Source organism: Egretta garzetta, unplaced genomic scaffold (genome assembly GCF_000687185.1).
Source record: "Egretta garzetta isolate BGI_Z169 unplaced genomic scaffold, ASM68718v1 scaffold33, whole genome shotgun sequence".
NCBI classification, from domain to species: domain Eukaryota; kingdom Metazoa; phylum Chordata; class Aves; order Pelecaniformes; family Ardeidae; genus Egretta; species Egretta garzetta.
This window is the reverse complement of record NW_009259250.1, coordinates 555,546-571,347: the sequence shown is the minus strand read 5'-3', so window position 1 is coordinate 571,347 and position 15,802 is coordinate 555,546. Positions and strand designations below refer to the sequence as shown.

Below are 15,802 nucleotides of genomic sequence, written 5' to 3'. Positions count from 1 at the left end.
ATAATCAAAGAAAAAGGTATCTACTCCCAGGTGTCTGTGTATGTTCATGAAGAGAAAGGCAAGTTGGATTACCTAATTTAAAATAAGAAGTGAACGCAGGGATATCGGCAAAGCAGAGAGATGTCGTCTATAAATTGAGTGGTGGTGTATTCTCACTGTATTTCAATAGGTACAGAAGCTTAAGTAAACTGTTAAGAGCTGTAACTCAGAGTACCTATTGTAAACAAGCAAGTCAGTGACACTAACAACTAGTACAGGAAAATTCAGTTCGGTAGACTCTGACAGCATTTACAGCTGGAATAATGCATCTGAAAGAGTGCAGATCTAGTTGTCTGTTCTGCTCTATGTGGAGGTTTTACAAGGGAATGGCAATTTTATGTTTCAGGCGGGTCTGCATATGGACTGCCTGAAGCTCTGGTAGGAACTGGCATTTATAACTTTCTCTGTTCTCCTCTTCCTTTCCTGAACATTTACGTACTTGGAAATTCAGTAGTAAGGTACAGGCTGGTTCTCCCAGAACCAGAGTAATGATCTCTTAGGTGATCAGACTTAGTGGTTTGAGTTCAGCAGATAACCACTTCTCATGTGAAAGTGTGGAGAAATGTCATGTATTTTTTCTAGGGGAGTTGGCTGAGGGTAGCTGGGAGAATGCGTGCTTCCTTTTGTTTATCTATGGCCAATGGTAATATCAGTTGGTTAGTGGTCAAGGAAATAACACTGAGAAGCAGTTCATATTATTGATATTTTTCTTTCAGCTGGGATTGAAGCATTTATTAGTGCATAACCTGGTGGTTGCACTAAAGAAGAACATGGTTAGTTCAGAAATAACACTTCAGTATTGTGTGTCTGAGAAAACAGACTTTTTTTTTCTTTTTGAACAGTCAGATTCAGAAATAGAGTGGGAGAGAATAGAAATGGATAAAATGCACAGGTAACTTGTGGTGACCAAGAAAAAGAAGTGAGCAGTTGATTAGAATGCTTATTAGAAGATCAAATCATGGTGGTAGCACATCATGTTTGGGAATTTCATTAGGGGTAACAGAATCAAAAGTTACTGTAGAAGTATAGATCAGAGAGCCAGCTAACAAAATCCAAAAGGTATTGCTTTCACAACCCACTGAATTAAACCAGGCAAATGGAAGCATTGCTGTCTAAGTGTGTTTCTGACATGTGTGGAAGAAGGGTGTTGGGGCCCTAGACTATTTGTCCTCTATGGCCAGTGGTAAAAAAAATCACCAATTTCTAACGCAGGAATTATCAACAAGGAGAAACATTATTCTGGATTCTCTTATAATAAACAAACTTATTGGATTTGGAAGTCACTTGTTGCCAGAGTGCTAAGTTGTGATGCACAGGGCAAACTGAGAATAGACCCAGGGTTTTAATGTTTCATTTTTGAAAGAGTTAATTTCCCAGTGCAGAGGATCTTCTGTTCAGTAGTTTGGACACATGTATTTAGACAAACTTGAAAGTCAAAAGCTTACTGAGAAGACTATACTAGATTGTGAAATACTGGCTTTTTGGCAATCAGGAAAGAGGGTAGTCCTAGCTAAAGGCCTGTTTTTATGTAGTGACAAAGCAAAGACAACAACTATAATTGAAAAACAATTTGTAAGCACAACTGAATGCATTACAAGTGTTGAGTATAGATATGATAAATTTAAAATATTGCAGAAAAATCCATGGCTGGCAGGAACCAGAAAGACACCTATCATGGAATAATCTTACTAATGTACAGGTTTCCAGATTGTTCATAAAGATTTAGAATAGGAGGATTTTTCAGTAGATGCTCTTGCTTTATTTTTGAAGGCAAGGTAATTTGTTCTTCCATACCTGCTTACTGAATGGGGAGGGGGAATGTTCAGCCTGTGTTGTCCCAGCATTCAGAAGGAGAACCAGGGTATTTCTGTTGAAATCAAAGTCAGTTAGACACAAAGCAGCTGTAGAAAAATAGTAGAGAAATTGAATTCATTTGAAAGAAGAATGAAGGGATGTAAAGCTGAATTAATGATAGTCAATTACATTTTTTTATGGAAAATATGTGGTGTTAAACAAATCTGTGTGTTTTGATTACTTAGTCAATTAAGGAAATTGTGTAGATGCATTATAGATTAATTTTATGTGCATAATCTACAATTTAGATGACTTAAACCTCCTTTAAGGTTATTCTTCCCTTAAGTAAGTACTTAAATAAGCCATCTTCTCCTCACCTCACAGTTTGTTACTAGGGGAGCTGGAAGAGAGGAACAGAGGTAAGTGAGGTAGTGGTAGTTTTCTATGGGTGTACACCTCAGATTAAGACAGACTGCTGGAGGAGAAGCAGCTGTGAAGGGGCAGAGCACCTTGAATGTTCAACACGTACACATAACATGCTTTTAAAATAAAAAATTAAAAAAAAGTATGATCTCTGTTTTTACAAATATGAAAATAGAGTACTGAACTTCTGTAAAACATTGGAATTGGACTGCATCCATGCTGGGATTGCTTTACCAATGTTGTTTCTCTTCTAGCATTCACGCAGCTATGTCAGGCAAATCTGTACTTCTACAATTGGTATAGGGAGTTGTGCTGTACAGATAAAAACATAGTTTTGTGGATACCTGTGAATAAATGCAATTATACATGTCACAGTAGAAGATTAAGTGGGCTCTTTTTCTTGAAGATTAAGACTGTAGAGGTGCATTCATGGGGAGAAAATAAAGGGTCACAGAAAGGCTCTTTGATTCATGGAGAAAGAAATGACAAAAGCTAAGGACTGGAAAATAAGGCCTGGCAAAATCAGAAGTCTAAAATAATTGAAAAATGAGATTGTGTACACAATTTTGTTGTAATTCCTCAAGTAAATATTGGTTGTTCAAACCTTAAATGTAATAACCAATTTTATCCTGTTGATTTCTAATTAAAGTGTGAGCCAATTCAGGTTAAAAAGATCTAACCAAATAGCTATGAAAAGAAGACTGAAGTCTAATCTTTGTTCGGGTCCTGGATGGGAGCCAGTATTCCTGTAACTGTCATTTCTGCCTTGCCTTAAAGATCAGTGAAGGTGTTGCCTTATGTAATACAAAGTAATGAGTAGTGTAGAGTGAGATTTAATTCTTGTATGTAGGAAACAGCTTTAAAAATAGGCTGTTTTCACAGGAGTAGTTTTTCCTCTTTGTCTCCCCACTCGTGTGCGTAACTTTCAAATATTAGTTTCATAGAGAATTTTATGGACTCTTCTCAGTTATGGTTTGGAAAGTAAAGTAGTCCAGTCTTTTTATTTGTTTACCATTCAGGTCCAACCTTCCATTGCTCACAGGCACCAAATCTGATTACTGGCTTTGTTATCTGAAAGGTAGACCCTCTTCAGCTGAAGAACAGCATGGTCTCATATCTCTTTTCATGTCATTTCAGGGAAAGATGTGAAGACCTAACCTCATTAAAAGAAGGAACATCCTATTATTTTGAGAACATACTGTTTCTATGGGAGACTGTCTACCATTCCAAAGATTCCCCCCCCAATTTTTAGCTGACCTAACTTACCAACTAAAGATGTAGTAGAAACTTGAGATTTTTGACAGAAAAAAAATTGGGGCATAACAAAGCCTCAGTGACTGAATCAAAAGTTTCCCACTTTTAGTCTACTTTATTTAAACTGCTTCTGGAATCTGCACTATAAGCTGTACAACGGAGGCAAGATTTGTCAGAAGCCTGTGAATTCATTAATCTTTTTAAAGTTGTCTTTAACTTGTCTTCATGTGCACTTTCTTGTGCTTTATCCATGTTTGATATGACTGCAGATGAGCTGTGTAGCTCCATTTTATATTTATGGGCATATAACCTTATACGGTCAAAATTACTAAACTTATATGCTTGTTCATGTTTAAACATGGAAAAGTAAGTGATTCACTCAGTTTGGAAATTTCTTATGATTTGATGTTTGCTTAGTAACTGTTCAGAAGATGAATTTATAATTCAAGTAACAAACTTGTTTTTATTGCGTGTAAACATACTCGTATAAAGTCTGTTGTATCTGAAAAAAAATCTCTCATGAAATACCTTACTGACTGACTGCAGTAGCAATAAATACATATGCTAAATCTTCTTATTTTATCTATATTGTACTTCATATATGTGCAGGTGTGTAGTATTTTTGGCAAAACACAAAAAATTAGTTTCCATGAGAGTTCTTTTTTGGTTAGGTATTTAGTCTGTGGAAGCCACTGTTGTTGTTACTGAATGACATAACTCTGTTAAAACCTTTGTTTTCCCGCAAATTCTTTTCATGTCTTTTGTTTTTTCCTTCTCATGCATTGATAGGTCTCACTTAGGATCTGCTAGAGCTGTTGCAGGAGCACTCGATCTTCCCCATTACTGTTAAGGTGTTTTACACCAGCAGTGCTCACATTCACCTCTTTGTGTTGTGACGATACATGCACTGCAAGTAGTGTTCCTTTCCCATTTTCTTTTTCCTTATGCATGTTTTCAGCACACTGGTGAATGCAACCTAGTTCACAAAATATCATTGACATTTTTAATACTTGACTAATGTGGGAAGCTGTCCTTTTTTTCTGCTTCTCCCTTCTTCCTTCTCTGTCTATTTGTGACAGGGATTTATGAAAAATATCTTGAAATACGATTTGGAAGAAAACCGTGGTACAGAGTAGCAATAGGTTGTCATCGGTTATTGTACTTTTTTTTCCCCCTCTACTAATTGAGTTTAATTTGAAGTAAAATCTCACAACAGATTGTGAGAGATCCTTGTACAGTTGAAAGTAAAGCTGTGCTAATATTGCTCTGTTAATAACAGTCTCACATAGCCAGAGTGACAGATTTTACAGCAATAATGTTGTTGCAGCAGTGACATTGATTTGTTTATCAGATACGGTATCAAGTTAAACTGTTGCAAGATAGGGTAGGAAGTTAGAGATCATAGCAGGGTAACAGAAACCCAAACTGTATTTCCAAAAACCCAGCTTGGAAAGGAAACAAGGGCGTGCTGTTTGCCAACAGCTTTGTGCCGTCAGCCTGCCCGCCTGCTTGCCTGGCTGCGCAGTGGCAGGAATCAGAATGAGGATATAGAAATGCTTATATTCAAAGGATAAAATTCATTCAAACTATAAAAAATAAATCACCTCTTAATAATTTCACGTTCTGTACCTACCATGGAACTTTCACTCACTGTAATTTTTTTTTCTTCATTTCAAATGAATTTCTTTTCATTGTGTGAGAATTTCTTTGTAAAATAGGACAACTGATAGAGAAATGTATAAAGTAAATACACAGGAAGATACTTCTTCCATTCTGTCTCAGTTTATAATAATCACTGAAGTGTAATTTTATGAAAGAACATAAAGATGTCTAATGACATTTCTCCTTCAATTTATTACTCTACAAAAATAATTAAACTGAGATAAAGAAGCAGTAATTGAAAACATACTGTGGTAGTGAAACACATTCAAAGCTTCAAGACAAACTGAAGTTATCTGACCAATACTGATCTGAGGGAAAATTCAAGAGTATTTTTGAAAATTTATCGCTGGGAACAGACATCTAATAACACTTTCTTTTCAGGTCTGTTCTTGGAATGCGTGTACTCTGTACGTAGTTTCTACTTGGTAGAATGTATAGTTTGTCTCTAGAAAAAGAGGTAGTAGAATAATGCACGCTCTCGGTGCTCTCATCACACTTGATGATTCAAAGATAAGTACTTCTTATCTTTTTGTTCATTGTAATCTTAAAAATAAGGTTGGCGTTCTTTCCATGGCAGGTGCACATTGCCCTCCACCTTTCTGTCGTCCTGATGGCCGTAGCTGCCTTGCAGCGGTTCCTTCTACCTTCTGCTCTTGACCTATACCTTCCATCTTCACATCCTTCTTTAACACTCATTGGGTATAGGTCAATTTTGATTTTCCTATTAGTCAGGTTTTATGTCTGGTTTTTTTTTTCTTTTCTTTTTTTTTTCTTTTTTTTCAGAACCCTCCCCAGCAAAGCAAAACCCAAACTGTGTGTTTAATTTTGCTTTTTGAATTGCATGAGTGTTGTATGAAGTAGAAAAAGAAGGTAATTACAGCGTCAGATTCTTCTCTTCTGTTGGTGTAAGACAAATAAATTCAGTGATACCACAGCAGAATGTGTGAAGTGGGAGGGGAATTTGCCTGTTACAAAGCTGGAAGGTTTTAAGACACAAGCTGATTGTCCTTAGCTATATGTTGGAGGTATTTTGTTTGGACAATGGGGGAGGAAAGGGTAAGTTAGTGTATTCTAAATTTTTTAACAGCACATTGAAACTTTGCTAAAGAATGCTGTATTTTTTCATTTTAAAAGAGTTTCATGGCAATTGGTAACTAAACCACTTTCTTCAGAGCAAACAAACACATCTAAAATATGCAGCTATCAAAGAATTCTGATGACTAGCACATACACTGATGTTGAAAAAGAACTATTATGTGCATTGCAATGTGACATACGTAACAGTTAACAGAGCAGAAAAATTCTTCCTTGTGCCCAGGTAAATGATAAACCTTGTTGAATGTACTGTTTCATTTAAAAAGAGAAAAAAAAAAGTGGGAAGAGAAGGCATTTAAGAATATACGTGGTGGGGCGTGGTGCCTGTCTCTCCAGTTTAGAGATACTCTTATCAAACCCCCTCCATATAAATATAAAATAGATGCTAATGTTGAACTCCATTTTTGGTGCCTATGGATATATAATAATTATGTATTAGGTACATGTGTGTGTTTATGTAACAAGAAGGAAGAGAGGTGTATTGATCTAACATGTATCCGGATGCATACATTTTTAACCTAATATATTTAGAAATCACTGAATTGATTCCTATTCCCCTGGCACCAATGGAGTAAACAGAATTTCTGATCATGTAGCAGAGACTTGTAATTTGTAAAAATTGTTGTCAACTTGAAACTAAGTATTTGTGATGTATTTACCTTTCTGTTTCACTGGTTTGTGATGTACTAGTGTGTTAAGGTGTGCTTCTTGAATATTCTAATAGGTACTGGCACTGTACTCAGCTTTTTTGTATTTTTAGTGTGGGCTAACTTCATTTTACAGTGTAAAATTGAATGGAAATGCGTCTGGAGTTAAAAGACAACATAGATACCAGCTAATACTCCAGGGACAGAGAACATGTGGAAACTGGCAGTGGTTGCTTGTGTTTCTGAGACGTATTTGCTGGAATTAATATTTTTAGAGTCCTGTACAATTCTGCTTGCCTTAGGCTGAGTGGTGTGAAATGTAATTGAACTAATGACTCACTGTGGTGAGATCATTTTTAAGAATGTGGTGGGCTTCTTATTGTACAATACTATGACATATATTTGCCTTTTTTTCTCCAGTGATGCTGCCTGTTCTTGCATTCTGTTTTCGTCTGTCTGTCAAGCACCCACGGCACACCTTCATATCCCTCCTAAAATCCTCTTATGTATCGGTAGGATATACAGTGTTCCTTCACTAGTTACTCTTTATTTTGCCTTGTTTGTGTTAAATCTGTCGTCTTTGTGGTACAGATCATGTATGATTCTGTTTTATAATGGCTTCTGCGTGTTTATAGGATTGCACATATTCTTACTTAAATTACTCCCTGCTCTATGCAGAATTTTCTTCTGCAGACCTCAAAGCGTACTCCAAGTCCTTTTTTTTTTTTTTCTTTAATTAAAGATGAAGAATAGTAAATGTAAAAATGAACTTGCTTATATTCTTAAAGGCAATCAATGACTGTGATCGACATAGCCTTTAAAACCTGACTTAATCTCTCTGACTAATTCCTAGGCTGCATTTTCTCTTTGTTATGAAGTACAGCTTCATTGAATCTGACTTTCTAATGAATGAGCTTTTAACACTAAATGTGTAGGTCTTGAGGATTTATTTAATTTTAAAAAGTAAAGTCATGTTGTCAAGAAACCTTTCAAGTCTGAAAGCTTAAATACTTATTTCAGATAAGGACATGATGTAAGCTTATTCATGTGTTGTGGTCATTATGATTTCTTTTTTTCTTCTTTTTAAAGAAAAGAATAGTATGTTTAATTGATTTAAGAATGTTCTATTGGAAGATAAGTAATCAGCTCAATCATACTATGCCTAGAGATCCCACTTTCTCCTCCTTCCAGTGTTCAAATACAGAGGATAGCTAGGCAGAGAAAGGAGGAAGTATTACAGAAAAATAAAAAATAATAGTTCCTGCTTAGGTTTTTTGGGCATATTTCTTCTCAGAAGGAGCTTATTCCTGAAAGCATGTTTTTGAAGTGATAAATTTGGAGCATAAGGGATTAAAAAAAAAAGCTTCTTGCATAAAACCATTAAGTTTACTTCCCCCCTGCAACCTCTCAAATACAATGAAGGATTTCAAATTCTTGTAGGAAACTAGGGGAACTAGGGATAGCTTGGATGAAATTAACACTTGAAGTGGTTACCATTGAATGCCGGTGTCACTGGGCTAGCTTTTAGAAAAAAGCCAGTGACATTATGTTTGAATATATCTTACACAGTAATTTTAGGCAACGAATCATTATCAATAGATAACAAAACAGGTAGAATTTGGATGACTGTAAGTGTCTGGTCTTTGTGGAATGTGGAGCTGTAGTATTTTTTTGAGTTTTCTGTTCAGGTAAGCTAAAGCATGAGCGTAAGTAAACAAAGGTACATTACAAGTACTACTTTTTTTTAAACTACAAAACCAGTTTTGGCAATGCACATATAATAATTTAATAATAATAATTTAATGATGTAATGGAAAACAGCTTTTTGCTCTGTTAAAACCACATTTTTTTTTTTTATGTGCAACTTCAGAAAAGTGCTTCAGAAATCCTAATTTTTAATGTAATTCTTTAGTCAAACTAGCTTTTATATTCAAGGATATGCTTGGCTTTTTTTTTTTATAGAAGCCAATACTTATTGAGAATTAGCCTTTTAATTATACCAGTAGCTGGTGACACGCTGAGCAATTTTTATAACAAGACAAGTGAAATCATGCTAATAGATTTTGCAGGTTTTTGTTTTGTTTCCCCTTCCCCTCCATAACTGGTAACTAAGTCACTGAATGTAGACACTGTTCATTGAAATGATGATTATATATTTTTTTAAGCATGAGATAGTGCAAACCACTCAACAAACTTTTGTTTGGAGGAATATCTTAATTCTTGCTTACAGTGCTATAGATGATGATGACTTCTTAAGGCTTCTTGATTCTTCATTGTAGGTATAAGATGAAATAGAAAAGGAGGATGTAGAATGTTCATATACCATGGCCGTCCAGGAAATACAGAAATAGAGTAGCTAGGAGTATTGGTGATTGGTTTGTGACAAAGCAGTTGCATGGCTAGAACTGAAAGTCAAAGGAGAAGTGAAGTCAAAATAATATAAAAGTTACTGAGGGCAAGAAAATTATCTTCTACATTAGCCGTGGCATTTGATAGCCGTATCTAATCATGTAGATAGATGGTACAAATGAAAAATCTCTGTTTAAAAGGTTCCTATGTCACACTAGAGGTCTAGCTAAACCCCTTCAGTGTGAAAATCTAAGCCTTTGCACAAGAACAGCTTTGTTGGTTGGTTGACCTTCAGCATCAAGCCCAATAACTTTGTGGTTTTTGCCTTCATTTAGCTTGTCTTTCCCCCTTACTCCCTCCACACCTCCTGCGTAATTATTCAAAGTTGTGTATTTTCAATGTAGAAACTGTGGATCTGAGGTTGTAGATACAAGACTTTTTACTTTTCTTGAAAGTACTGTCAATTTTTGTACCAATATGATTTTTTTCCCCCCCATCAAAATTAACTGATTCTGAACCATTAATTGAAGGACATCACGTAAATGGCTTTGTCTACACATGCATGGTAGCTGCATGCTGGAGAAATTGAAAATAAGTAGTTATCTAAATATGATGTCAAAATGTGTCCAAGTTGTAGCTGTATAGCGTTCAGAATATCTCTATCTCTGATCAATACTGTTTATGAATTAAATTTAAAAATAAATTAAATTTAAAAATACCATATCATGCAAAAAGTTGAATTTGTGCTTTAGAAAAGTATTCCCGAGTGGAATTTTTGTTTAAAAATTCTTTTATATTTACAGAGAAACTGAGCCATACAAATATTTTTAAAAGTTTGCACTTCTTTAAGGCTATTTATTTTCTAAAAAAGAGGACTTGAATATTTTTGACAAATATACACATGGTGTTACGCTAACAAACGGCCATGCAACATATATCTTACATAATGAAGAAATTGAATATACAAGACCTATTCTATTTAACATATATATTGAAAATTTACAGTCTCGCCAATAGTTTAAAAAAGTTTTTCTTATTTGGCAGTATTTTTCTACAATTTGTTCAAATATTCCACTTGATGTGTTTTGGTGAATACTGAAATCTAGTCAGTGACAACCTGAGGTACTAAACATTTCTGCCTTACTTCGTTGTCTTCAAAGGTAATCTTTTTGTTCCTTTTAGGCTCTATCCATGAGTTGTGTATTACAGCGTTATTTGGCATGGGATCTGCTTCCACTATCGAAACAACTCGCTTTTTCATCTTACTTTTCAGAACTTTCTGAAACTTTTGCCTTGTGAATGCATAAAGTAGAGGGTGAAATATAGTTGTTCCGTATGCCATTACTAGAAAACATAATCGCAACTTTACCAAAAGGTCACTTGGGCCCAAACATAAGATGGTGGTGTTTAAAACAGAGATGGGTGTCCAGCAGAGGAGGAATGTCGAGATAATCAAGAGGGACATTCTAAAGACTCTCTTTTGCCGTTCTCGTCGCTCCCTGTGCCGTTTTACAGCTCGGCGTAGAGCAATTATGACAGACACAGAAGTCCTTACACCAAAGACGACATTTCTTCCTCCACTGCTGTGGGACACGTCTGTAGTCTCATGCTGAGTGGTCAAAGAAATAGTTTTTTTCTTTCTAGCTTTCTTCTTTTGTCCTGTTGTAAATCTTGTACCAATCCGAATATTTAGAGCCTGGAGTATTTTGGTGTATGTAATTAGCATTACTATAACAGTGAAGAAAAATATTGGAATCTGAACGAGAAGGTGGTAGTACATGCCGAGCTCAGTGTGGTACTCGTTTGTACTCACGCACAAAAGTGTCTTATTTTCCCAAGTACTTGCACTTCGAAGACTGAAAAAGTTGACTTCAATGAAAGGAATCAGGAAGGAAAAAAGTGAAATGATCCATATTGATGTCATTAATATCACAGCCCTTCCCATGGTCAGAATTCGATTGGCAGGTTTTACGGAGATATCGTATCGGTCCAGAGTGATAGCAAAGACGTTGATTGCTGTTGAAACGCTTGCAAAAGAGACACAAGCCTCGTGGAAGCAGCAGATGAGAGCAGTGTTACTCTCCAGTGAAAGCAGAAGGATAACTATAGTTAGAGGAATACATCCCACACAAATTATTACATCAAGTACATGAAGGTTCATTGTAATTATGTTACTGACAGAATTGATTAAGTTGGATTTCATACAGTAAAGTACCAGCACGGTGAGGTTGCTGCCAAGTCCCAAAACAATTTCTAACATCAAAAATCCAGTGAGAGAAACTTGAAAGCTTAATGGATATGACAGTGGTTGGTACATGTTGGTGTCGATGTCGTCAATGGCATCTCGAACTGTAATGTTAGATTCAGACTGCATGTTGACTTCCAGAATGGGGGAGAAACACATTCTTTTCTTGCAGTTGTTCTTTCTCCTGAAAGATGAAATAAAATATGGAACTATTTGATTTCTTTTTTTTGACACTTATTGTAGATAAATGCTGGGGAAAGAGGAGGAAGGAAAAGCATCTATTCTTATCAAACTCTTGATTTACTGTATGTTTAGAGCTTTGGTTGGCATAGACTCAAAAGCTTGAGGATCTAGAATAAGGTCTTTCCTTTTTAAAAGAAAACAGGATTTGTTTAAAAAAAAAAAAAAGTGAAAAGCTTCCACTTAGGGAGGCAAGGCTTTATTTATAGTACTGTGGTTTTTACAAAGGGCCCATTTGTTGAATAAACTATACTTGTACATTGCCTTTGTATTGCGTTGAGGGTTATTTTAGAAGAATGTTGTTAAGTATTAACAAATTAGTACTCAAGATCATTTTAAAGAGGCTCTTGTGGAAAAAGAAAGTGATAGGAACATGGAGCACTGTTGCTTATGTATCATAAAAAGAACATTTAAATTATTTATGGCAATTTAGCAGCCTCTTTCTTATGAAGAGTTTACAGTAGTGTTGTGGCTGAAACTTGAAGTTCTGTAATTCAGCAGATGTTTCGGAGCTTGAAGGCTTCTGTTCACTTTTATCTTGTATGCATCTACATGTATGAAACTTACCACTGCAACAATCTTATATAAATACATATAATTTCAAATGCAAAACTTAGGTGGGTTTGGGGGATTGGATTTTATTATACAAGTACTAACTTTCCTTTTTCTGATTTGAATATTCAGTTTCTTCAAGAAATCAATGCCTACATGGAATGGAAGAGTATTTAATTTTATTCCAGAATAGATCTAAGGGAATAATTTTAGAAAATAATACTTAAAAAGAAAAGAAAATTTTCTCTTTCAGGGTTCTGGGTTTGGTTTTTTGTTCTTTGTTTTTGGTTTTGGTTTGTTTTTTTTTTTTTAATACAAACTGCAGTTAAATCCAACAGATTTATATACATAGCATATTTGTCTTAGGAATAAATGAGGTTCAAATAAAGTAGCGTTTATTACATCTAAGAGGTTTTTTTTATTTTGTGGCTCATCTGCTTTGTTTTACACATGCCGATAGGTTGTAAATGTAGCATCTGCATGTAATACCTGATGTTTGTCTTATTTATATTGTCAGCCAGCTCTTGAGTTTGTAATGGAATGAATAAATAAGAGAGAGGTTATTCAATTTCTTATTATGGTACTTGAGGTTTTGGGGTTTTTTTTTAATAGGTAGCTTGAAATTTAAGAGGGGATGTCCTTGTCATGAAAATAAATTTAAATGCAGACCTTTGTTCCATTCTGAATACATTAAAAATGGATATCACTAAGGTGAACAAAAATGAGCTCTTTTTTTAATGAAAGTATGAATTAAGCACACTTGGGATACAGTATGCAAATGGATTTCATCTGCAGTTCTGAAAAGCCTCAGTTGCACAGTACTATTAATTGCAAATTGTACAATGAAAATTCTTAGTATGCTTCAACAGTTATTTCACATGTGCCTCTTAAATACAAAAGATGTAAATTAGAACATATTAGTCTCAGGTGTGAAATGAAACAAGAAATATTTCAATAGCTTTTTTAAATTTCTAATTTAGGCGACCTCTATTTAGTTTACGTTAACCCTCAGAATACGATTTCCTCTGTGTACACTGTCCAGGCTGCAAATGGTTTTCAAGAATCCTTTCCAAATGCATTACTGGGTAAATGGAATTGCTTCGTATTGGCAAAAGCCAGGAGGAAATCAAAAGCAGATCTGCTAAACCAAATGGTGATCTTAACTCTAACGTTATGCCAACTGAAATTTTGTGAAAACAGAAAACTTCAGGTGTGCTAAGTTATGAATAGATTAAACATCACCTCCTTGTTGCATTGATTAGATTTCAGTTAAATAAAAGCAGACATGTTAAGGCAGGGAGCTAATTTACCCAGTGCATCGCCTTTCTGGACAGAGGCTGTTCCCTTGCAAATGCTGAGCAGAGGTGGGGTGCATGCAACTGCTGACCTACCTGTTCTCTGTGCCTCAAGGGCCTTTCAGATCATTGCAGCAGCTTGTCATAAACTGATACATGGTGGCACTGACAGATATTTGACATGCACTGTAACCTGGAAACCAAGTGGTAGCTGGGGTCTTATTTCATTCCTTGCAGGTTTTTTTTTCCTTTTTTTGTTCCAGCACTTCAGCAGCAAAAAATTCTGATTAAACATGGGGACTTCTTAATTGCCTGAGATACTTCTACAGACCAGTGCATATTCTGCGTGTCTGTGCTGAGTTTCAAGCCAGCAATAACGAATAAACCTTCTTTTAAGTGATGTTAATTTCTTTCCCCTGTTGCATTTTGTAGCAGCCTGTTTTTATTTTCCAGGTTTAAAAAAAAAAATAATTCTGATCTCTGTGTTCAGAGTGTATGTAGACATCCTTTAGTTTATGGTTGCGTATTTCTTTCTGTAATATTCCTGCTCATTACTTTTGAGTGATGGCTTAGTCAAAGAAGTTGCTATACATCATAAAATCCAGTTCATGTGCTTTGAGAGTAACCATGAGTTACCTAATTTGGTTTATTTTCATTTAAGGAGAATACATAACAGACCATAAAATTGAGAGAAAAATATCCGTTAGTCATTATGACAAATAAGTTATTTAATGAGTAGTATAGAAAAAGCTTGGTTAAACCCTTATTCAGCTTGCTGGTGAAGTATGCATATTCTCCTTTTGGGAATTCATGTTTCATTGTTTCTTCATGCATCAGTAGTTTCCACAATTCTGGTTTTAAATTATAAATCCCTCTTTAAGAAATGCTCACCATTTTAAGAATCAATCATTGCACTCTTCTTTTAATGAAAATCTGAGCAGATGTGTTAGTCGTCCATGTATATTGTTGAAGTGTCGTGCACGTAAATGGTAACACAAGTGTGTTCCATGTTTTGTTTCTAATTCCTTTATGTCTTAAGAATACATTTTAGTGATGCATCCTGCTGATTGTAGGTCATACAGCTAGAAAGATACCCGGTCAACTGCATTCTTCATATTGTCAGTTGTAAAACTGAATTAGTTGCTGCATGCCCTTGTGAAGGGGAGGAAAAAAAAGGTTAAAAGTAGGGGTTATAATTTCAAATAAAGTAACGCAAGAATATATTTTCTAATATCACTTATTTCATGAACAAAAGATCTCTAAAATTGGATATTGTAGATTACATAGAAAATCAGTTAGTGTGTTCACTGTTTGCTAGTAAAATCATGTCTTTCTTCTGTCAACTTACATGAATTTAGTTTTTTGGACAAGTTTCCTGTTCTCCAGATAGTGCAGGTTACAAAAAACCCCAACTAGAAGCAGTAACTGTTGGATGTAGAGTGTCTGTGACTAGTGCTAGAAAATGTAGTTTTATAGCTCTTGTGAGCAGGTAGTTTATACATACAACTCTCTTATAACAAGAAATCAAGCAGAGTCAATGAGCTTTATAGGAAATATGATTTTGTTTAATTTGCACACTTATAATTTCCTTTCTTGAAAGAAATGTTTAGCAAATCCATGTTTTTAATAAACGGCTTGAATGTACAGGGTGATGAAAGAAATAAGTTTAAAAAAACCCACAACAAAACCGGGGGATTTCTTGAGCAATCAGAGATTAGTCATATTAGCCAACCTTCATAAAGCAATAAGTATACACTAATTACAGACTATCTGATCCTTCAGAGAGTAACTGAATAAATCTGTAACATATTTAACTGCCAGTATTTGGAAATATTGCTGAGGGAAGAAAAAAATATTCCCGGTTGCATTATGTGGGGTTTTTTTTCCTCGATACTGTATTAGCTTAAACTGTACTGTCTTTATGTTATACGAACAAAACAGGTTCTTAATATTCTACAAGACTTCCACACAAAATAACATTTTTCTACCATTGTGTTTTTAATGGGGAGGGGGAAATAGCATTTGAGTATTTCCAGGTCTCAAATATAGCAAGATACTAGCGCTTAATGTAAGTTGAATCTGATTTCTTCCCTTTTTTCTCCAATTTTTTTTTGTTAAATGTTGCTTATTCTGCATACCATAATAAGGAACAGATCTTACCTCCACTAAAGATTTGATAAATTCTCGATGCAGGTGAAGCAGTTCCA

At 35.1% G+C, this 15,802-nt stretch overlaps 2 protein-coding genes across 2 annotated transcripts in view; one reads left to right on the top strand and one right to left on the bottom strand.

Annotated features, from left to right (window-relative positions):
• The window catches only part of COG5 (component of oligomeric golgi complex 5), a 187,900-nt gene that overhangs the window by 22,743 nt on the left and 149,355 nt on the right, over positions 1–15,802 (top strand). The gene's annotated exons all lie outside the window — the stretch shown is intronic.
• GPR22 (G protein-coupled receptor 22) lies at positions 10,366–12,215 on the bottom strand. The gene has a single exon (XM_035891658.1). The coding sequence runs from the start codon at positions 11,665–11,667 to the stop codon at positions 10,366–10,368; it is 1,302 nt and encodes a 433-aa protein (XP_035747551.1). The 5' UTR covers positions 11,668–12,215.

What these genes read in the sequence shown, in the direction of transcription:
- GPR22 (XM_035891658.1), bottom strand. Translation starts at nt 11,667, where the DNA reads ATGTGTTTCTCCCCCATTCTGGAAGTCAACATGCAGTCTGAATCTAAC.